The sequence below is a fragment of the Phaenicophaeus curvirostris genome, chromosome 24 (genome assembly GCF_032191515.1).
Source record: "Phaenicophaeus curvirostris isolate KB17595 chromosome 24, BPBGC_Pcur_1.0, whole genome shotgun sequence".
NCBI lineage: Eukaryota > Metazoa > Chordata > Aves > Cuculiformes > Cuculidae > Phaenicophaeus > Phaenicophaeus curvirostris.
The window spans coordinates 5,128,311-5,149,821 of record NC_091415.1 but is presented as its reverse complement, the minus strand read 5'-3'; the positions used below and the strand labels follow the sequence as shown (position 1 = coordinate 5,149,821).

Sequence of the window (21,511 nt, the reverse complement as noted above, 5' to 3'; positions counted from 1 at the left end):
CCTGGGGCTGTCCCAGCAGCACTGGTGTCACCTTCGCGGCTTGCTGCTGACTGGACTGCAGTAAAGCCATCCAAGAGGGATCTGGAGAGGGAGTTTGATGTGGTCTCCCAAGCTCTTTCAGCCCTGCCTTGTGCATGATGTGAAGTTTTGCCCTTAATTTTGGACTTGTGGTCTGCGGAAGGGAAGGGGTAAAGAAAGTTGGGCAGGGGCTATTTATTTATCATGGAGTGCAGGGATAGGATGAGGGGACCGGTTTTCAGATTTTCGAGGAGAATGAGATGAGCTCTTAGGAAGAAACATTTTCCTGTGAGGGTGGGGAGGCCCTGGCCCAGGTTGCCCAGAGCGGTGGTGGCTGCCCCATCCCATGAAGGTGTTCAAGGCCAGGTTGGATGAGTCTTGGAGCCCCTGATCCAGTGGGAGGTGTCCCTGACCATGGCAGGGGTGGAACTGAATGGGCTTTGAGGTCCCTTCCAACCCAAACCATTCTGTGATTCTATGATACAAATTGCTGTCCTGTTTGCTGATGTGAGCTCAAGGCTGGGATATCCTGCAAGCAGGTCTGGTGTTCTCTGGTGCGTGCTGGCCTAGAAGATGGCATCATCCATGGAGTTTGAGCAGCAGAGAAAACCCTAACCAAGGGACTCGATGTACGGACTCCTTTTCTCTCTGTAGATCGTGGTAGATGAAAATTTTGAGGGGGCTGAGGATGAAACTTGGAGCTCTCTGTGCTCGGGCACCGGTTCAAACCCAGCTTGGGCTGTTCTTGTTGAAAGCCACCTGTTAGTAGTTTGGAGGCTGCCTTGGCCCACCGGCAGTGCTGGCAGCCTTCCCTCATCCACGCCGCCAAACTTGGTGCAGACAGAGCCCGGCCGTGGCCAGGGTGGGTGCATGGGTGGTCCAGTTTGCTTCCTCTGAGCCTGAAGCCACCTCGGCAGGCAGGAGCAGCCTGCCTGCGTGAGGATGCGGTCTGAGGCTACACTGTTCCTCCTGAGCCTGCTTAGGGAGTTGTGGGCTTGGGGCAGCTTTCCTGTCTCCGGGATTGCAGGTTGGAGCCCGGTCTCCTGGTGGATGTGGGCTGAGCAGCCAGGTATGTGTTGTAGAACAAAGGGAGCTCGGGTGCCTGGTTTCTCCTGAGAGCCAGAGCCCCATGTTAGAGTGATGCTGAGGTTTGGGGAGGAGCAGGGGTGCAGGATACTGCTCCCTTTGATTCAGTGTGACCTGCCTTCACCTTCACCTTCCTCCTTGTCCCTTCCACCCCAAGAGCCATGCTGTAGATGACAAGGGCTGCCTGTCTGTTAATGGCTGTGGGTGGACCTTGGAGCAGCTGAGGTGAGAAGCAGTGTCCGCAAAGCTCTCTTGCATTAAGTTTGTAGGATTAGGTCCAAAGTAAATTTCCTTTTTGCCTGTGTCTCTGCTCTGTTGTTTGCCGGCTTTCTCCCCCGGATCAATTCCCGTATTAAAACTAATGTTCCCACTCTTTGTTTCTTCCAAGCTGATTCTTAGACCCGTGGGTTTGGTGTCCGTGCCTCTTTTTCAGCTGTTTTCCCAGGGCTAGGAACCAGGGTCTTTTCAGCTGGGGAAAAGTTCTGTGGAAATGTGGTTTGCATTTGCTCTTCCTGAGCTTGTGTTTATGCAGGGCTTGTGAAAGCCCCAGTGCTGGGTCACGCTGCCTGCTCCGGGCTGGGGGAAACGCCTCTCACCACCACTGCGTGCAGCTCTTGGCCAGGCAGATCAGTGCTTGCTGTAGCCCCAGGGAGGCGATGGGTTTGCAGTTCTCTGGGCTCTACCTGCTTTTTTTGGTGGGCACATGGGTTAACTCAAGGGCTTGTAGCGTGGTTTGAAGCAGAAAGTAAGGCCTGTGTAACCTGAATCAGTTTATCTTCTCTGACATAGGACAAGTCCTCAGCAGAGCAAGTCGGTCGGTGCTGATCAGGCACTCATCCAACAACGTGACAATTTGCACGTTGTACTGATAAACAGGGGTTTGTAATGACCTCAAAGAACTTTGCTTCTAATGACGAGGCCTGATCCTGACTGGCTGCATCCTGCACAGTTGAAAATCAAGTTGTTCAGTACCTACTCAGCACCTAAAATCAGTCACAAGCCCACGTGTAGCCTGGAAGAGGGATCCTGTTACCCCCAGCTTGGAGAAGACTCCTCATGTTAAATACTCCTTTTTGCCTAGACCATCAGGGCTAAAATCATGTTTGTGGGGTTTATACATAATCTACTTTAGAGAAAGGAACCAGGAGCTGGTTTTAAGCAGCCCTTGTCCCTGCCAGGTGCCAGAGCTGTTTGTGGGGACGCGTCACAGCAGGCTGGGTTAGTGGGAGAAGAGGGCAGCCTCTGGCTCTTGGCTGGCCACCTTCAACTGAGCTGGAGCCTTGCCTTGGTGCCTGGCCAGGGCCGGGCTTCTTCTGCTCTTAACCCTTTGCAGGCAGCCCACAAAGGGCCAGCTGCATTTCTCTCTGCTCCTCACACTCCTCTCTTCCTCTCTTATTGTAGCCCCAAAGTGTTTTTTTTATCCTTGGTGCAGCTCTGCGCAGAAAGGGAGCATCCCATGCACCTGCCTTACGCTAGGGTGGACCTTTTGCTTCTCGAGTGCAATGTGAGCTGAGCACCCAGGTATTCAGGAGCCTTTCCCCATGGCTTTTGCGGCCCTGACCCGCTGGATTTGATGATGCAGGAGCCCAAGGACCATGGGCCAGCTCTGAATGGAAAGCTTGCACAATAAGGCTGCTTGGGAGGTAAAGCAGGGTCTGATTTCTAACTTGTTGCTGCCTTCAGCGTGGCCTTCTCCTCTTGATCACAAAGGATCTCACTCTTTTGTTCCCCCTAAGCAAAGTCAAGCTGGTTTGCTCTTGTCTTTGTGATGTTCTCACACAACCTGTCCAGGGGCTGGAGCGTTCTGAGGTGGATGTGAGTGCGATGTGGGTTGTGGCACTGTGCTGGGTTCCTTCCCCTTGCCATACAGCTGCTGGTTTATCTGATCTTTTTTTGTGTGTATATAAACAACCCCTTTATAATACAACCTGAGAATGACCAACAGACACCTGCATTGGATCGTTCAAAGAGGGGAAAAAGGGCTGACTGCAGTGCAGGGTGGTGCCAAGCTGGTTTCACGTTCTGCTTTGGCCTCCGCTCAGCCAGTGGGCTGTTTATTTGGATTTGCTGAGAGTAAATTAAATCCCAATCATTGTGGTAATCTGGAACATGAAAATCTCTTCCTTTTTCTTGTATATTTTGATGCCTCATTTTATATAGTTATTTCCTCATTTGCAGAGCAAATGAATTCTTGCTTTGGGTTTGCTTCCTTGGAAAGAGAGTGGTTGTGCCCTCAGGGCCTGTGCAGAGGTATTTAGCATCCTAGCAGAATGCTGCCTGCCCTAGGGACACAGGCGTGTCAAACCTTTTACAGGCTGAAGCCACTGTTGGGCAAGTGGCAGCGACTGGGAGGGATTTGTTTCAAAAGTTTTCTGTTCCTCCAAGCCAGAGCAGCACAAGTTGCCTTCTAGGACAAATAACTAGAGGTGCAGGCTGGAGTGGACTATCATGGAATGGTTTGAACCGGAAAGGACTTTAAAGCCCACCTAGTTCTAAACCCCTGCCATGGGCAGGGACAGCTCCCACTGGATCGGGTTGTTCCAAACCCCATCCAGCTTGGCCTTGAACACCTCCAGGGATGGGGCAACCATGCTTTCTCTGGGCAATCTGGGCCAGGGCATCCCTGCCCTCACAGGAAAACATTTCATCCCAAGATCTCATCTCAATCTCCCCTCTTGCAAGCTGAAAACCATTCCCCCTCATCCTACCCCTGCCCTCCCTGATCAAGAGCCCCTCCTCAGCTTTCCTGGAGCCCCTTTCAGTGCTGGAAGCTGCTCTAAGGTCCCCCCAGAGCCTTCTCTTCTCCAGGCTGAACACCCCCAACTCTCAACCTGTCCTCGTATGGGAGGTGCTCCAGCCCTCCAGTCATCTCCGTGGCCTCCTCTGGACTTGCTCCAACAGCTCCATGTCCTTCTTGTGCTGAGGGCTTCAGAACTGAACACAGGGCTGCAGGGCTTTGAAGCCTTTCCTGACAGTGTGGTCCCTGCCTTCAGTTTCCTATGTTGGTAGGTGCAGTTTTCTCCTGGAAATAATGCTCTTTTACCACAGTGGACTGTGAGTTCCCCTTGAGACAGGCTGAACAGACTTGATTTCACAATGTCTTGCTGGATCAAAATCATTGTTGTGCTTTGCTAGAGATTGACTAATACTCCTTCGGTCGTTTGACCAGCCATTACTCATTAGCAAAATGAATGAGTAGTTCTTCGAGCTGTTGACTTCTTACCCAGAACAAAAATAAGTGTTTCTTGATGGGTTTATTTGTAGCTGTTATTTTGTTGCTCGCTGTTCCTGAAAATGCTATGAACCAAACCGGGAGGTATTTTCTTCTCCTGGCATCACACATTTGGTATACTCAGAGCTACAAAAAAGTTGAATGTGAGAAAGAGGTGAGGATCTTGTGCTGAACAGGCACCTTCTTCATAGTACGTATTTAACCCCCCACTGTGATGCATTCCTCAATCAGGACTTCCACACTGTAATTAATAAGCACTCCTTATAATTCCTGTCTGACTTAAGAAACCACCAGTTTAGCCTGACTTTGATGTGACATTATAAATGCTCAAATTAATTTTTAGCCTGGTGAAAAATTTCAGCAAGGTTGAAGCTTGGGAAGTGCTGCTTTTGCAACACAACGCTCTGAATGTCTCCTCTGAAGTGTGCCCCACACAGCTCTGAATTTCTGTCTGTAAAGTAAGAATGATGAGATTTGCTCGTGTCATAGGCTGTGATTGTGAATTGACATCTGTAAATTGCTTTGAGTTTCTAAAATCCTGTTTATCTTTCTGTAAGGGCTGGGGAAGGGGGCACAGTGACAAGCACACAGTCCACCCTGCTGCAATGACGTAGTACAAGTAAGATGCTATTGACTTGAGGAGTCTGGTACCTATAAGTCCGCAGTGGTCCCAGCGCAGCAAGGCGTGTCTCGGGAGCAAGAATGGCCTGGCCTGTGTGTTCTTTGGCTGTCAAAGCAATAACAGGGGGTTATAAGCTGCAATTTTGCTTTGAATTTAAGGGTTAGACCTTGCAAATCCCTGTCCTTAAAATAATGGAAAACAGTGCTGTGAAATCCAGCATCTGGAAGCTTGGTATTTCCAACTGGAGGGAGAGCTGCTGCTCTTCTGTGGTGGGAGTAGTTGGACATTAGAGCACTGAGGATCTCGTGGCCCCTTCATCTCTGGGAATCTTACAGGTGGGATGGACTGTCTCTTAAGAAGCTCTTAAGAACGAGCTTGTAGTGGGCTTTTGCTATGAAAACGAACAGAGGTAAATATCGCACAAGGGTTCTGCAAGAGGCCCCTTTGGCCGAGGGGGAGGTGTGATTGCAGACAGCAGAGGGTAGGCTGAGATCTTAATCTTTTCCTTTGAAGGGTCTCTTCAGATCCACCTTGAAAAACTCCCAAGCTTTTACAAATGTGCAGCTGTGGGGAGATCTTGTAAATGCGGAGATCAGCAGCTTCTCGGTGTAGCACACAGGAACAAGGCTGTGGCTGTCAGTGCAGTGCCAGAAATTAGTCACTGGCTTGGGCCTGGGTGAGTCCACCCCCATCCCAATCTGACATTTGAATTGGTCAGCGCAGAGTTGGTTGTGCTGTTTGAGAGCCCTGAGGTTCACCTGCTCAACCTGCAAGTATTTGTGTAGCTCTTGATGGTGTGTTGGGTCCTGTGAGGGACAGTCCAAAAGTGTTGTGGGTGTTGATGAGCATTTGCAGCCAGGTTTGTGCAAGGGACCTATGAAAGGACAGAGCGATGTCTGGTGTATTGAGTGCACTGGGCAGTCTTTCTCGAGACACCTGAGTTCATCCAAGGCTTGAGAAAGCTGCTTGACCACTCCTAGCACTGCTCCCTAGTGAGATGTGTAGTGGGACTGGGCAACAGCAAGATTCTCAAGTGAGGGGACTTGGGGATTTGGAACCAACCTTTGCACATTGTGCAGCTGCTTGGTGCATTAGACAGCCATGTGGGGAGCTTGCTTCTAGTTATCATGGGTGACAGTAGCAACAAGCTGTAAGAACACGAGACTTGGAGGGGGCTGTGAAATCCTGGGGGAGTCCCTCTTCCCCTGGACCAGACTTCTGGGCAGACCTGGCTGTCGCTTGCCTGCTGGAGACTTATTCAGCCTTGCAGTCCTGAGTGCTGTGGAGCAAGCCACCTTAGTGCGACTCTACATGCAGGAGATTTTACGTTTTCAACAGTTCATTAGGGTCGGGAGCAGCCCTTGGCTCTTTGTGTCTTGCTAGAGCAAAAGGTCCCCCTGCTGCAGGGCTTTCCCTTTGAACCTGCTGCAGGGGCAGACTGATATTTCGCTCTCCATATGGTCCCTAATGAGACTGGAGCTGTTGCTGAGATCCTGCTCTCAGATCTATGTGGGCAAGCTTCCATATGTTTTATTGCTTCATTGCAATGGGCAGAAGCAGAGCCAGGTCTTCTCAGTAACCTCTCGGCTTCCAATCTGATCGTCCACACCCAGCATCTCTGGGGCTGTGCGCACACACCCCTCTGTAGTGCTGGGGACAGCCAAAAAACTTGGGAGATCCTCTGGGAAAACAGCCAAGGAGGGCGGGGTGCTCATCTTAAATTGATGGTAAGTTGAAAATTATTTTTCTGTGTAGTGGAACGTACGGTCATAAACTCCTAGCATTAATCATAGATGTGGTTTAAGGAGAATTGTTATCTCCTTGTCTGTAGTGCATTAGCAGCTGGAACTCCCCAGCCCTGGAGTTATCCTGACCCAGGGGAGAGGACTGCTCTTGTTCAGGAGAATTAATAAAGCATAAAAGCAAATGTGTGCTGGGTATGACCGGTGTGGAACTCAGGTTGTGCTTAATCAACTGGAGGCTGCTCCTCAAAGAGGAGTGAGAAGGCACAAGCGCAGAGGAGGGGTTAGTTGGGACTGGCCTGCGCTTCTGTGGCGTAATGGATGGTTGTATGTGTCAGCACTACAGCTGCTTTCCTGCTCTCAGATCCACAGGGATAGCTGCACACGCCCAGCACTTCAACATCTGACTGTGAGTGGATGGGACCATCGTGTGACGGTTGCGCTGGGATGAGGCCTGTGTCTTTCTTTTCAATCTCGGAGCAGACTGTGCCTGTGCACAGACGGCGTGCTTGACTTAAACCGAAATAATCCCCCAGGGTGTCTGGGCAGGGTGATAATGTAAAAGGAATGCAGGGAGGGTAATCGAAGAGAGAATAAGCATCCTCAGTAAAACTCCTGCTGCGATCCCCAGTGTGCGGTTGCGTGCCCTCTCCGCTGCACGCGGTCTCTTCTTCCTCCCTCCCTGGGAAGAGCAAACGCTGCTCGCTGCCCATACTTGTCATGCCAGTCACACGTGTGCTGGTGCACAGCCTAACACCCTCAACAATAAATCTGAAAGATTAATTACCCCCCAAAAAAAAGCCTCACAACCACACTTGCAGCATTTGAAATGCGTCCGCTTGTGTTATTCATGGCGAAAAGAAATAACCCCCTGAATCGAGCAATTGAGAATGCAAATAGCCCAGCCTAGCTCAAAGAAGGACTCAAGCTCTGTACTGTCAAGCTGATTAGCATCCAGTTATGGGGGGCACTGCCCTAGGCCCAAAGGGAAAATTTGGGGACCGTTGTGCTTAACACTTTGGGATGAAGTTTCTAAGTTTTGGCCCAGAAAGAAATTATAGCATTGCCACTCCCTGCATGATGAGAGACAACGCGATAGATTTTCTTCTTCTCTTCATGGTGACTGCCCTTCCTCTGGCGAGATCTTTCAGCCTTTTGTTTCCTGTCACTGACCAGCTGGTTTTTGTGAGTTGAGGGGTTTTTTTGTTGTTGTTGTAAAATTGGAGCTTTCTACAGGCAGCGAAACAAAGATTTTCTTTTCTTCTCTTGTGAGCAGGGAGGGAAAGCGCGTTGGAGCAGTTTCTCATGGGAGCAGGACTTCTGCTTGCAATAAGGTTTTTACACTTTGTTTTGCCTTTCTACCCCTTTCCCTGAAAGCAGCGTAGATACATCTTCCAGAAAGACTGGGAATTATATCCTGGTCCCTTTCAGTTCATATCCCAGCAGAAGGGTGAGGAATGCAGCATTTGGGAGTTGACTGGAGATACTTAGACAGAAAAAAAGACAACATTAATCCTGATCTGCTCCTAGATGTTATGTCCGAATGAACCCAAATCCTCTATAATGTTCCTGTCTATCTGATGCAGATGTTAGAGGGAAAAATAGAGCAAGAGCTTTCCTACTAAGTGCTGTTCATCAATCATGATCCGTGTGCAGGAGGGTGAGCGTGGTTGGAAACTGATGGCAGTCGCGGGCAGGCTGCACGTGGCTTTTTTTTCCTCCCTGAAAAACTGCTGTGCGTCCTTGTTTCCCAACTTTATTTTTCAGACAGGCCTCACTCTCTCTTCTTTCTCGTCCTTCCCATCCACTCCCTTTCCCAACTGGGTGGCCCGCAGCAATGTCCAGGACCTGTTTTGACACGTGTTGGCACTGAACAGGGCAGGTGAGCCTGTCCTGGGGCCAAATCTCTGGGCATTTTGTGTTAGGTGTGTTCCAGGCCTCGGGATTTTCCTAACCTACCCCAACAGATCAGGCATTTGAGTGAGCTTGCTGCTGCTGCCTGAGTTAAACAGCTTCCCCTTGCGTTAAGGCTGCAAAACCAGGGCTGTTACCACCACTGTGTCCTTTTAGTGTGGCAGCTGCTCCTGTAGATCCTTTACATTAGAAATATGTGGGGTATTTAGCGTTATCGGCTCTTGTCCTGTTCATTTAGTGCTGCAACAGATCTCTTAATATTTACTTCCTTTTTTGTGCTGGAAGGGCTGTTAAATTGGAGGAGGGAAGCAGGATATAGGCATCAAGTAATGGTTTCCTGTAAAAACTGGATTTTTGAAGATGTAGACATGCAGTGTTCATTGTACAGTAGTTCAGCCAGTTGTGGCATAACTAGAATTTAAAATGGATGTAGCTGTTGTCCAGGGCTTCCTCTTGCTGGGACTTTCCTCCTCATTTCATCTTCAAGTCAATGTATGGGATGAATGAGAAGAACAGCAGCATGGCTTGGTGAAATCCTGAATTTCCCTGGAGGGGTTTAAGACATGGGTGGGATGAGGTGCTAAGGGACATGGTTTAGTGTTTGATAGGAATAGTCGGACTCGATGATCCGGTGGGTCTCTTCCAACTTGGTTATTCTATGATTTCCCAGCACCTTCTGCCCATCAGAGACTGGGCAAACTTTGCCTGGGACAGAGTGTTTCTTAATTAACACAGAGACAAAGGGTAGGGTAGTCATTTCAGGGATATCTTTGCAGGATTCACAGCACCAGTGCTAACCATGTTAGAGTTTCTCTTTTCAACCTGGATCTTTTTTGTCATCTTCTGGGCATCTCCTTGATAACGTTTGGATTAGAGAACCATAGAAGTAGGGAATTTCCATAAAGCTCTCCCATTTCTCACAGCCCTGAGTCATGTCTCCAGCCTGTGCTGGAAACGTTCTGTGATGAGTTCCCTGCCCTTGAGAAAGTTGCTTTTTTTCAGTATCTTACAGCGATTGGAAGCTATAAGAAATCTCAGTGTTTCATGTTAGGGTTAATGAGTTCATCATCCAGTCTGTCTCCTTTCTATTTCGTTTTTGGTCCTATTAAACATATTTCTGTTGTTTCTTCCCAAGAATGCCAGGACTGGTGGGCAGCAGGTTGCAGACAGAACACTTCTACGCTTCCCGCAAACTGCACAGTCTGTTCTGCTGTGAAAAGCCTTCAGATAGTGACAGACTTCAGAGAACTATCAGAAAAGCTCCAGAGGTCTCAGCCTTTTCTAGTCAAGGTAACACATGGATTTCTGAGGCTGGATGATGAGTCCAAACTCTTGAATCGCACCAGCCAAACACCCTGCCCGGTAGTTTTACTCACAGACATAAACTGCAGATCGAGGTAGAACATCTATCTAAGATGCCATTTAGCTCCAGTTTAAAGATTTCAAGGACTGAGGAGCTCACTGCATCCTTAGCAAGTTGTTCCTCTGACTAATTATCATTATAGCTGGAAACTTAGCAATCTAGATGGCTACAACATTTGCATGTTCTTTGTTGGGGTGGAAATAGGAGAAGGGGAAGAACTCTGACCCCCAGGTGCACAGCTTTGATCTTTATTTTGTGTCATTTAAGACAGGGCAACGTCTCTCCTATGAAGAACTGAAGCATTTTCAGTCCCAAGATCCAGACCTAGCAGAGGTTATAATAGAAGAAAACTCAGCTGAATTGTGGAGCTGCCCGGTTTTCTTTCCCTGGTGAGTCAAAGACAAAATATGGTAGGTGTATACGGCCCTGTTGGAGGGGTGCCCAGGCATTTTGCTGATGTGAGTTACCAGAAGCTTGAAAATTGCACTTTAACTGGAGGGAAGCGGAAGAGGAATGGATTACAGGCTTCTCTCTGCCTGCGGTCACTGATTTGATCCAAGCAGGAGACTTCTGCACTAAAAATGGGGCGTTGTGGCTGGGACTTCAGGTATTGCTCCACTCACAAAACAAAAATACCCCAGTGATTGCTCAGTCCTGTTCTTCAGGCCTTACATCAGTCCTCTGGGCTGTGGTCTGATCACCTGAGGAGACCTGTTTATAACTGTAGTCACCTCTGTCTGTTCAGTGGAAATTCTCCACCATTAGTGTGGACTGAGAAGAGGTGCCATGACTTTTGCAAAACACTGAGAGTTAACAAAAAAACCTAAGGGATCCTGCAATTTGTCTGGTCTCATGCAGGAAAAGTGGACTATGTTAATCCTGGCCCTTGCTAATCCTGGCTCTCTGTCAGCTGCGCTAAAGCCTTTAGCGTGGCTGCAAGACATTTGAACAATTCAGAGTTCTCTGAGGTTGCGGAGCAGCCCAGTGTGTTAACCAAGTCTTTTCACGTGGGATTAACGTGGAACACCACCTGGCACCTTTGTATGGGTGAAGGAGCAGTGTCCAAGCAGCTTGGAGAAGGCCATAGTTGAATCTGTGCTTTGGCTGATGCTTAGGTGGGCTCTTCTTCGGTGGCTATAAACTGGAGAGGTGCAGATTTAGACTAGACGTAAGGAAGAATTTCTTCATGATGAGAGTGGTGAGGCACTAAAACAGGTTGCCCAGAGCAGCGTTGACTGCCCCATCCCTGGAGGGGTTCAAGGCCAGGTTGAATGGGGCTTGGAGCCCCTGATCCAGTGGGAGGTGTCCCTGCCCATCGCAAGGGGTGGAACTGGAAGGGCTTTGAGGTCCCTTCCAACCCAAACTATTCTATGATCCTATGATTCTTGACTGCAGCGCTGGTAGACAGATGATCAGGGTACAGAAGTATTAATCATGTCACGCTCCTAGACAGAGATGTAAAAATAAGCCCCACCCTGCATTTTCCAGTTAAATTCCCTGGCCTGAGAGAATAGACTTGGATTTCCCCCGCCTTGCCATGTGGTTTGAGTTATGGTTGCATACAATGCCACCTCTCTGCATCTTTTGTAATTAGTGGTTATGATCAATGACTCAGATTGTTTTAAGAGAAGAAGGGAGGAAAATCAAGTTTAGACATCCACAATGTTCTGTTTGTTCCCTGTTTACGTGGTCCTGCTGCAGGTGCTAAGAGAAAGATATGAAGGAGAACAGGTTTAGAAGCTGAGAGGTCGAATTTTGCTGCAAGTGTCTCATCTATCAGCAGGCTGTTTATCAGACGTGAATATTTGTGAAGAGTGTTGATCTTGAAATTAGTTTAAAATACAAGCGTATTATCACTGCGTGACGTTTTTATTAATATGAGTTGTATTGTTTCATTTAGGAACAAATCTGTGAATAAAACTCAGATTCTGCAGGAATTTTTCCCTGCTTTCTCTTTGCTGTCCTTCCCCAAGACAGTGTCCTTGGAGAGCTGCTTCCTCATCCGCCATCCAGATTTGGGGAATAAGGTGAGAAAGTCCTCCTAGAGGCATTACCTCCCTGTCTGTGAGTTGTCCTCCAGAAGCACCAAGTTTTTGGGTGATTTGCAGGACTTCTTCAGCTGATTCAATCCTGACAGCAGGGGTTTGGGTTGTATCAGATCTGTGTAACGTGGCATCTCAAGGTTGCTGTACTACCAAGAGCTGTACCAGGATCTGTGGAGGTGGTACCACATCCCTGTCTCTCAGCAGGTGGAGAAGTCCTGTGGCGTCCCAGCTGCCTTCACATTTATACCCTGGCCGTGCTCTGTAGCTTGGGTGAGGGGATGGTCTTTTAGTTGCACAACTGAGCAAAATTCGTTTAGGAGTTGCCTTTTAGGAGCTGTTTCTGGCAGTGTTACCCATTCTGAGATCCCTGCCAGGGGCATGTTGCACTGAAGACAGTGACACTTCAGGCTCCTACCCTGATCTCCTCCTCTGTTTTGTGGGTGTGGAGGGCCTGCGTTGTCTTGAACAGAAGAAGGGAAGGGCTGGTGGATGAGGAGCTCAACAGGAGCCGCCAATGTGCACTTGCAGCCCAGAAACCAACCATGTCCTGGGCTGCATCCAAAGCAGTGGGACCAGCAGGTGAGGAGGGGCGTTCTGCCCCTCTGCTCTGCTCTGGTGAGACCCACCTGGAGCCCTGTGTCCAGCTCTGGAGTCCTCAGCACAGGGAGGACATGGAGCTGTTGGAGCAGGACCAGAGGAGGCCACGGAGATGATCCGAGGGCTGGAGGACTTCCCATCTGAGGCCAGGCTGAGAGAGTTGAGATTGTTCAGCCTGGAGAAGAGAAGGCTCCGAGGAGACCTTAGAGCAGCTTCCAGCACTGAAAGGGGCTCCATGAAAGCTGGGCAGGGGCTCTTGACAAGGGAGGGCAGGGACAGGATGAGGGGAATGGTTTTCAGCTGCAAGAGGGGAGATTTAGGTTAGGTCTTAGGAAGAAATGTTCTGTGAAGGTGGGGAGGTCCTGGCTCAGGTTGCCCAGAGCAGTGGTGGCTGCCCCATCCCTGGAGGGGTTCAGGGCCAGGTTGGATGGGGCTTGGAGCCCCTGATCCGCTGGGAGGTGTCCCTGCCCATGGGAGGGGGTGGAACTGGATGGGTTTTGAGGTCCCTTCCAACCCAAACCGTTCCATGATTCCATGCAGCTGACCTCAGCTGTGATCTGCTGGTAACTGGGGGGAGCAGCCAAGCTGAGGTTGCGTTGTGTCACATTGCTGCAGGCTGGTGACTTGCTCCTTGTTTGATCGGGCAAACCCAAGGAAAGCTAGCAAGGCTTTTGAAATAGTCTTTTCTCATCCTAGAGCTACAGTTTGCACAGCCTCTTTGCTGTTGGAAGTGGACAACTCACCCTAACTGTTGTACCTCTGAACAAGTGCAAAGGACGCTGTGAGATGTTCAAGGTGGAGCTAGAAGCTGGAGATTTAGGTGAGTACCGGTGCTGTAGCATGCAGGATCTGGGAGATCTCTTGGAGTCAGGAGACTCCTTCCAGCTGGATTTTATCTGCCTGACAGTTGAGGTGGTGGTGCGTGCCTGCTCGTAGCAGAGGAGGGATCATTCAGAAGTGGGAGTTTGTGTCCTGGAAAACAAACAGTTGGATACCATGCGATGCTCGGTGTGAAAACCAAGCAGTATGGGCTATGCAAGACACAATGCTCACCCAGCGTGTTGTTGAGGGGAATGTCTTTCCAAAGACCTTCACTTCACGGGAAGTGTGAGCAGTCATTAAACGTGGTTTCATCTAATATCGCCTCTATTGCATCTTCCAAAGGTTATGCCAGTGCAGATTACTGGACGATGAGCTTCGTGGCCAAAGGGACAGAGCCAGCGGTTGTTTGTGACGGAGCTGCCAGCTAAGGACAGTGGGGTGGGAAAACAGCTGTTTCCAGGGCAAGAAGACTTTCAGCTTTGAAGCCAAGGCATCTCGAAAGTGATAGAGCTGGGGCAACTGGGGCCGGCAGCTGTGCCACCCTGCATGTTTACAGTGTTTAAAAATGACTGTTTTCCTGACCCTTGAGGTAGTTCTTTGCCTTTCCTCAAACGTATTTTGGGAGAAGTGCAAGCTATTTATGACCTGCCCCGTCCCCTCAGGTAAGCCCCGGGTTTTGCAGCAAAGAGGTTTTTTTTTTTCCAGGAGCAACAGAGGGATTTCTCAGGATGAGATTCACCTTGTGTCCTTTGTGGATTATGGCACTTGTGAAACGCCCCGGTGGGGTTGGGAGTGGAGGGGTGCCGCGGCATTTCTGTGTACGTTCCTCCTGAGGAGGAGGCTTGGAGCCTGTCTTGTCAGGCCAGCTCTATAAAGGGAACAAATTGGTGATGTGTCCCGCTCCATCCCATCTCTCCATCACGTACGGAGCTGTGTGCCTCAGGAGCGTGCCTCGCAAAGCTGATCGCAGCTCCGTGCTCCAGGGCTGAGATGAGCCTTGCAGCCTCAGGGCAGAGACCCTCGCCCACGGTGTCCTTCTTGTACCAAAACAATCTGTTCGGGCCTCTTCTTTGTCTCTTGTGATCACTCTTCTCTATTAGCAGGTTGCGAGTCAAATCGTGACTGTGCTATTTCCTCCACCTCCTTTACTACAAAAACACCGGTGCGAGTTTTAGTGGTGATGGTGCTGAGAGTAGAGGAGTTCTGGCTGGAGATGGAGCTGGGCACAGAGCTCTGCATAAGTTTCGCTTGATTGTGCACCTGAGACACCAGAGCTGCACAACCTTTTTCATAAACTCCTTGCTTTGCGAGGTGCTACCTGCGTTCCCTGCCCAGGTACCTATGGGAGCACCTGAAAGCTTCCTCATCCCTGGCATTTTTTTTTGCATCAACTCCTTCCAGACTTGGAACTCTGTCTTCAGGATGAATGTTGGTTTTTCCTGGGTCCTTTCCAAGCTGCCTTCGCATGCTTCCTGTTGCTTGAGCGCTGCTTTATCCAATGCCCTGAGAGAGGCTCGGTTTCAGTGTTTGCAGGCTGTGGATGCTGCGGTCCCTTCCAAGTCTGATCCTTTGGGTCTGATCCTGTTGTTGAAGATCATTTACAGATGTGTTAGGCTGAACTCATAGGCCAGGGCTGTGGTTCAGGACGTACTCTCACACTTGTTAATATGGAATTGGGAGGGGGTTTGTTTGAAAGCGAGTTGACCCTGTTCTCAGGAGTGAGAACCTTTTCCTCTGTAAATAGTTGTGGTACATGTAAAATGACAGATTGGAAGAATGTCTATCCAGCCTTTGTTTTTAAGCGAGACCAGGGGAAAGGGAGCAAACGCCGTACTAATCTTATTAGGGTCTGACAAAAGCTGCCTAGTGGGATGACCACGTCTGGCTCCTGTACAAGGATAGGGCAGAGGATAGTGCCTGCTCCACAGAATATGGTCTGAGGCCTTGGTGCTACAAACATTTCTATGCATAACCCTTGTTTTTCTCCTATAAATGAATAAGAACAACCCCAGTGTCATTCTGTGTGCGTGGCCCTCGACACTGCACCAACACGCACCAGATCCAGTAAAACCATGGGTGAGAGCCTGACTTTCTCAGGACAGAAAAGGACTCGCTTAATTTGTAGCAAAATATTAAAGGGAATTGGATTAATAGGATTTCTGTTAGTATTGTTAACGCCTGGGGTGTCTTTTACGCTTGTGACGCTACATGCAATCTTGTTCATGCCAAGACACACACACTACCCCTCTCCCTCCTCTTAGAACCTGGGTCTTAGTTCATGGAAATTCAGGAGTTTGGTGATGGCAGAATTAGGGCCTCGTTAGTGACTGTTGCTGTTTACACTTTGGCAGCCTCTAAAGTCAAATTCAAAGGCTGATGGGGTTACTTCACCTCTTACTGATTTTGTACCTGATCTGTTTCTGTAAAGCATTTGGTCAGAGAAGCGTGGGGAGAGAACCTGCTGGACCCATCATTGCTGGGGTTGCGGGTGGTTCAGTGATGCTGTTTTTTTTCTAAGTGTCCTTGAATGTAACTTGTAAAAGAGCCGTGGAGACAATTCTCAAGTGTCTGTGAAATGCTTATATTTTGTGAGTTGTGCTGAAGCCATCGGGGCTGTCTGGCTCCCTTGGAAAGAGGCAGAGAAAATGGATCTGTTTACAGTTCCTGTTTAGATTGGGGGGAGGAAAGGAGAAGCTCCGAGGCAGGTTTGTGCCTGTTCAGCTAAAGCGCTCTCACGTTTTGCTTCTCCTTTCTGCAAAGGCTTGCAGCTGGCTGGACAGAAGATGGTGAATCTGGACTGTTTGCAGATCAGCTTTCCAAGTGCACTTTATAGTCTCTGCATAAGTTTCCAGATCTGTGTCTAGGCGATACATTGCATATGTCCCAACCTCGCTCCCTTTGGAGTTTACATCATTTGTTTTTAAACTTTCAGTATATTTTCTCTTCCTCATCCAAAAGCTGTAAGGAATTAGCTGCTAAACTAAAACAGGAGGGCAATTCTCCTGCTGATAAAGAGCCAATTTTGGCCCTCGCTGCTGTTGAGTGCAGATCTCCAGTCTGTAGCCCAGCTTCTAGAGCGGCTCCTGTCTTCAGCTGCCAGAGAAGCAGTGCTAACGCCTTCCGTGTCTCAACCCAGGAGAGGAGCTGGGATGGAAAACTTGGAGGTGAGGCCAAAGTGGCAAAAACTAGGATGGCCGAGAGGAGACGTTGACGCTTTGGCCACATGGCTGCAAGCGACCCCTGGTCATCTTCCTCGCTGGGGGCTCTGGCTTTGCAGAGCCTTTGCAGCGGCTGCAGGAGGTTGTGACTTCCCGAGAGAGCCTGGCAGCTCCCAGTTATCTGCAGAGGCTGAACTGGGTGTGGAATGAGGCTGTTTTCTCAGCAGTCGTGACAGACATGATAGGATGAGTCGCAGAGGGTGCGTATCCCATCGTGGTCTCCCTCCCCTCTAGCTTTACTTTGGCACTCAGGCGTATCCAAGCAGACATGCTTGGACAATCCTCCACTCCCCACCTTGGAGAGGTGCCCACTCAACACGTGCGTCTCAGCTTTTTCAAGTCGCTTTGTGTGCTTCGCAGCTCTTTGCCTGTGAGCTGAGAGGTGGACTCCTATTTGCCTGACATCCCAGGAGCCGCAAAGCTGCTCTGCAGTCACACCAGCGAGGCGCACGCGTTGGTGCTGCCCAAGAGCCCAGCGGGCAGACACGAAAGGGGTCATTTCTCTCCTTATCAGGCCAGACCGATGGGCTGTCAGCTGGGCAGGAGGATCGTGGTTTAAAGCTCGTTTCCAAAAGCAGGGGTCATGGACCGTTCATAGAATCATAGAATCACCAGGTTGGGAGAGACCCACCGGATCATTGAGTCCAACCGTTCCCATCAATCACTAAACCATGTCCCTCAGCACCTCGTCCACCCGTGCCTTAAACCCCTCCAGGGAAGGTGACTCAACCGCTTCCCTGGGCAGCCTCTGCCACTGCCCAATGACCCTTTCTGTAAAGAATTTTTTCCTAATGTCCGGCCTGAACCTCCCCTGGTGGAGCTTGAGGCCATTCCCTCTCGTCCTGTCCCCTGTCCCTTGGGAGAAGAGAGACTTCCTGGGACTTCCAGGACTGTTGGAAGATGATGGAAAGGGCCTTGGCCAGCACATCCGCCAGCTCGTTCAACACCCTTGGGTGAATCCCATCCGGCCCCATAGGCTTGTGGGTGTCTAGTCGGGCTAGCAAGGCTCTGACCACCTCCTCTTGGATCACGGGAGCCTCATTATGCTCCTCTAGCTCCTGGGTTTGTACACAGACGGAACGACCCTCCTTACAACTAAAGACTGAGGCAAAGAAGGCATTAAGTACCTCAGCCTTTTCCTCATCCCCTGTCACTGTTCTTCCTTCTGCGTCCAATAGGGACTGTATGGTCTCCCTACTCCTCCTTTTATTATTTATATATTTGTAGAAAGATTTTTTGTTATCTTTCACAGACTTGGCCAATCTGATTTCTAGCTGAGCCGTAGCCCTTCTGATTTTTCCCCTACACAATCCCACTTGCCTCCTGTAGTCCTCCCAAGAGGCCTGTCCCCTCTTCCAGAGCCCATAAACATTTCTCTTCCTCTTGATATCCCTCAAGATCTCTCTATTCAACCAAGCTGGCTTTCTCCCCTGCCGGCTTTTTTTCCGGAACACGGGGATGGCTTTCTCCTGAGCTGCTAGGATTTCCTTTTTGAAGAGCTCCCAGCCCTCATGGGCTCCCTTGCCCTTGAGTACTGTCTCCCATGAGACTTCACCAACCAGCCTGCTGAAGAGATCAAAGTCTGCCCTCTGGAAATTTAATGCCACCATCCTACTAACAACCCTCTTCACTTCACCTAGAACAGAAAACCCTATCATCTCATGGTCACTTAGTCCTAGGCGTCCACCTACTGCCACATCCCCCACAAGGCCTTCTCTGTTCACAAACAGCAGGTCCAGGAGGGCACCTTCCCTTGTCGGTTCATTCACCAGCTGTGTGAGGAAGTTGTCTTCCACGCACTCCAGGAACCTCCTAGACTGCTTCCTTTCTGCTCTGTTGTACTCCCAGCAGATATCAGGCAGATTGAAGTCTCCCACAAGAACGAGAGGCATTGATCTAGAGATTAACCCCAGCTGTTTATAGAAGAGCTCCTCAGCTGCTTCTCCTTGGCTGGGTGGTCTGTAACAGACTCCCATCACAAAATCTACCTTGTAATGGGCTCCTCCTATTTTAACCCACAGGCACTCAATCTCCTCATCACCACAATCCATCTCAACGGAGTCCAAGTCCTCCCTTACAAAGAGGGCTACCCCGCCTCCTTTCCTACCCTTCCTATCCCACCTGATGAGTTTGTACCCCACCATAGCTGCACTCCAGTTATATGAGTCATCCCACCACGTTTCCGTGATGGCAACGACATCATAGGCTCCTTGCCCTACGACAGCTTCCACCTCTTCCTTCTTATTCCCCATGCTGCGTGCAGTGGTGTAAATGCACTTCAGCTGAGCTGCTGAGCCTTCAGCCCTCTTAGAGGGAACAGAGTTCGTTCCCAATTGCCTGGTAACTGGAGAAGCTAGCTCCAGAGTGCCCATATCTTCCTTAGCACCCCCAGGTGTGTTCTCCCCCACTTTCTGTGTGGTGAGGTACTGGTGGTCCTCACCAGCACCCCCTCTCCCAATCACCAGTGCCCCACATCCAGGCTTGCCCCTGTCTAGCCTGGTCTCAACCCCCTCCCCCTTCACATCTAGTTTAAAGCTTGGTTTATGAGCTTAGCTAGGTTTCTAGCAAGGGCTTTAGTTACCTTAGGAGACACACGTGTCCCGTCCTTAGCGAGAAAGCCTGGGGGTGCGTGAGCCACCCCATGATCAAAGAAGCCAAAGCCCCTCTCCTCACACCAGGCTCGGAGCCAGGCATTAATCGAATCCTTCTTCCTGGATTCCCGCTCCTCTCTATTTAGCCTTGGGATGGAACAGAATACTACTTGTGCCCCAGAGCCCTCCATCACTTTCCCAATGGCCCTGAAGTCATTCTTGATGGTTTTGGCCTTTTTGTTTGCTAAACCATCATTACCAGTTTGGACTATCAGAGGATGGTCGTCCGTCTCGTGGACCAGGGAAGGAAGTTTTCTAGTTGCCTCCTTCCCTGACGCCCCCGGTAAGCAGCAGACCTCTCCGTGGAGCGGGTCCGATCTGCAAATGGGTCCCTCCGTTCCTTTTAGGAGGGAGTCCCCTACAACAATCACCCTCCTCTTCTTCTTGATGGAGGATGTTTTTATCTTTTTCTGAGGATGGTGCAGCCTAGGGAAGTATTCTAGGCTGTGGGAGCCATCATCCTCATCCTCAGGGCTGGATTCCACCTGCAGCACCTGGTACTTGTTCACCAGGGGATCTGGGGCTTTGCTGTCTGAGTGAGGGGAGCAGGTTTCCTTCGTCTGGCAGGAACTTGCTGCCACTCCCCATCTCTTGTTCCCCCAACCGTGCAGTTTGCAGGTGGATGATGTTCGGACACACCAGCCCCAGCAGGCTGCTGAGTTAGTGAGAGGGCCCTGCTCCACTTGTCTATCTCTCTCTCGCACTCCCTGATGGTCCTCAGCCTCTTCAGCTCCTCCCTTAGCTCCTCCACCATGTGAAGGAGTTCCCCCACTCGAGCGCAGCTTTCACAAGTGGAGCCAGGACCAGAGACATGAGCCGGTGTGGGAGGGGGGCACTGCCTGCAGCCCCAGGTCTGGGTAGCTGCCTGCACCCACCGTGGCTCTGTCTGGGTGGCAGCATCCACCCTGCCTGCTGCAGCACGGGGGGCAGCTTTAACCTTCTGCCGGGTGGCCACCATCGTCCTCAGTGTCTTCCGTCTAGTCCCTAGGTCCTCTCTGCGCCCTGCCCACTCGAACTGCCGCTCAAACTGCCCTGCACCTCTTTCTTCACGCTCCTCTTCACCCCGCACCTCTTCGCCCCACGCGGGACCAGCGTGTGGGGGCTGTCAGGACCCCCGCCTGGGTTTTTCTGGGATTTTCCCAGCTCCGGGAAGCTCCCACCGCCTCCAAAAGTCCCCCCCACCCCAGAACTCACCGTCCTGCTGCCAGGTGCTGCCAAAGAAGGTGTTGGTCTCAGTCAGTCCTGAACTCAGGGTAACTGAAAGAAGAAAGGAGCTTTAGTCCTTACTTCAGTACCAGGCAATCAGCATCCCCCGCAGGAGCCAAGCTGCTAGTTTGTATTAATTCCTTTTCTCTTTTTCCTTCCCACTGGCATCGCACACACCGATTCCCCCGAGGCAGCTCCACAGATCCCAGCCTCAAACTCCCTTTACAACGCCCTGGAGAGCTTCCTCGGGATGGGTTTCCCAGGAGCCTCAGGCCTTTAGCTTCTCCCATCAGTCTCTTGCTGTCACGGTCTGGCAGGGAAGCTGGTTTTACTGGGCTGGATCAAAGCACCTCCCTTGTCTCGTGGCTGCCCTCCCAGCTGTCTAGCAGCATGGGAACAGCCTGAGCGAGGGGAGGTGGGGAGCAGGAGAGCATCTCGGTACCAGCGATGCAAGCTCTACAAACCCCAGCATCTCGACAAGGTGATCCTTCTGCCTTTAAACCCCCATATTCACATCGGGGAGTGGAGTTGGTAGATCCACCCCATCCCAGGTCCACGCTTAGCCCTGTGGTCCCTAAGAACCGAACACTTTCTAGGGTGAGGCCCTTGTGGTGGGTGCACAAAGAGCTTTCTGCTTCCTACAAACCAAACTATCTCCTCTTTGGAAATTTTGTATGTTGAACTATATATTCTCCTCTTCAGGAAACTCCTTGTCAAGGATAGATTTACTGTCCTGCTGAGTTAAACCAGGGAGATGCTGGACTTCCCCTTTGCTTTGGAGATGCAAACAAAGGACAGGTGATTTATTTTTAGCGTTATCTCTTTGTCTACGGGGAGGGGAGGCTTGTTCTAAAGGCTCAGGGCTGCTGGGGGGTAAAGCTATATATGCATAAAGACTGTTTCAATGCTGAACACTAAATTCAATGGTGGATTAAAAAAGAAAAATGTAAATATGCACTTAATGCAGAGTTTTATGGATGGTCGTAATTTAATAT

General features: G+C 50.2%; 1 protein-coding gene across 2 annotated transcripts in view; it reads left to right on the top strand.

Annotated features, from left to right (window-relative positions):
• The window catches only part of C24H6orf89 (chromosome 24 C6orf89 homolog), a 146,870-nt gene that overhangs the window by 7,739 nt on the left and 117,620 nt on the right, over nt 1-21,511 (top strand). For both annotated transcript variants that reach the window (XM_069875803.1, XM_069875804.1), the window contains exons 4-8: nt 9,750-9,904; nt 10,245-10,366; nt 11,878-12,004; nt 13,316-13,439; nt 13,784-16,798. In XM_069875803.1, the coding sequence (XP_069731904.1) occupies nt 9,750-9,904; nt 10,245-10,366; nt 11,878-12,004; nt 13,316-13,439; nt 13,784-13,869 (614 nt within the window). In that variant the 3' untranslated portion in view covers nt 13,870-16,798. The remainder of the gene's footprint in view (nt 1-9,749; nt 9,905-10,244; nt 10,367-11,877; nt 12,005-13,315; nt 13,440-13,783; nt 16,799-21,511) is intronic.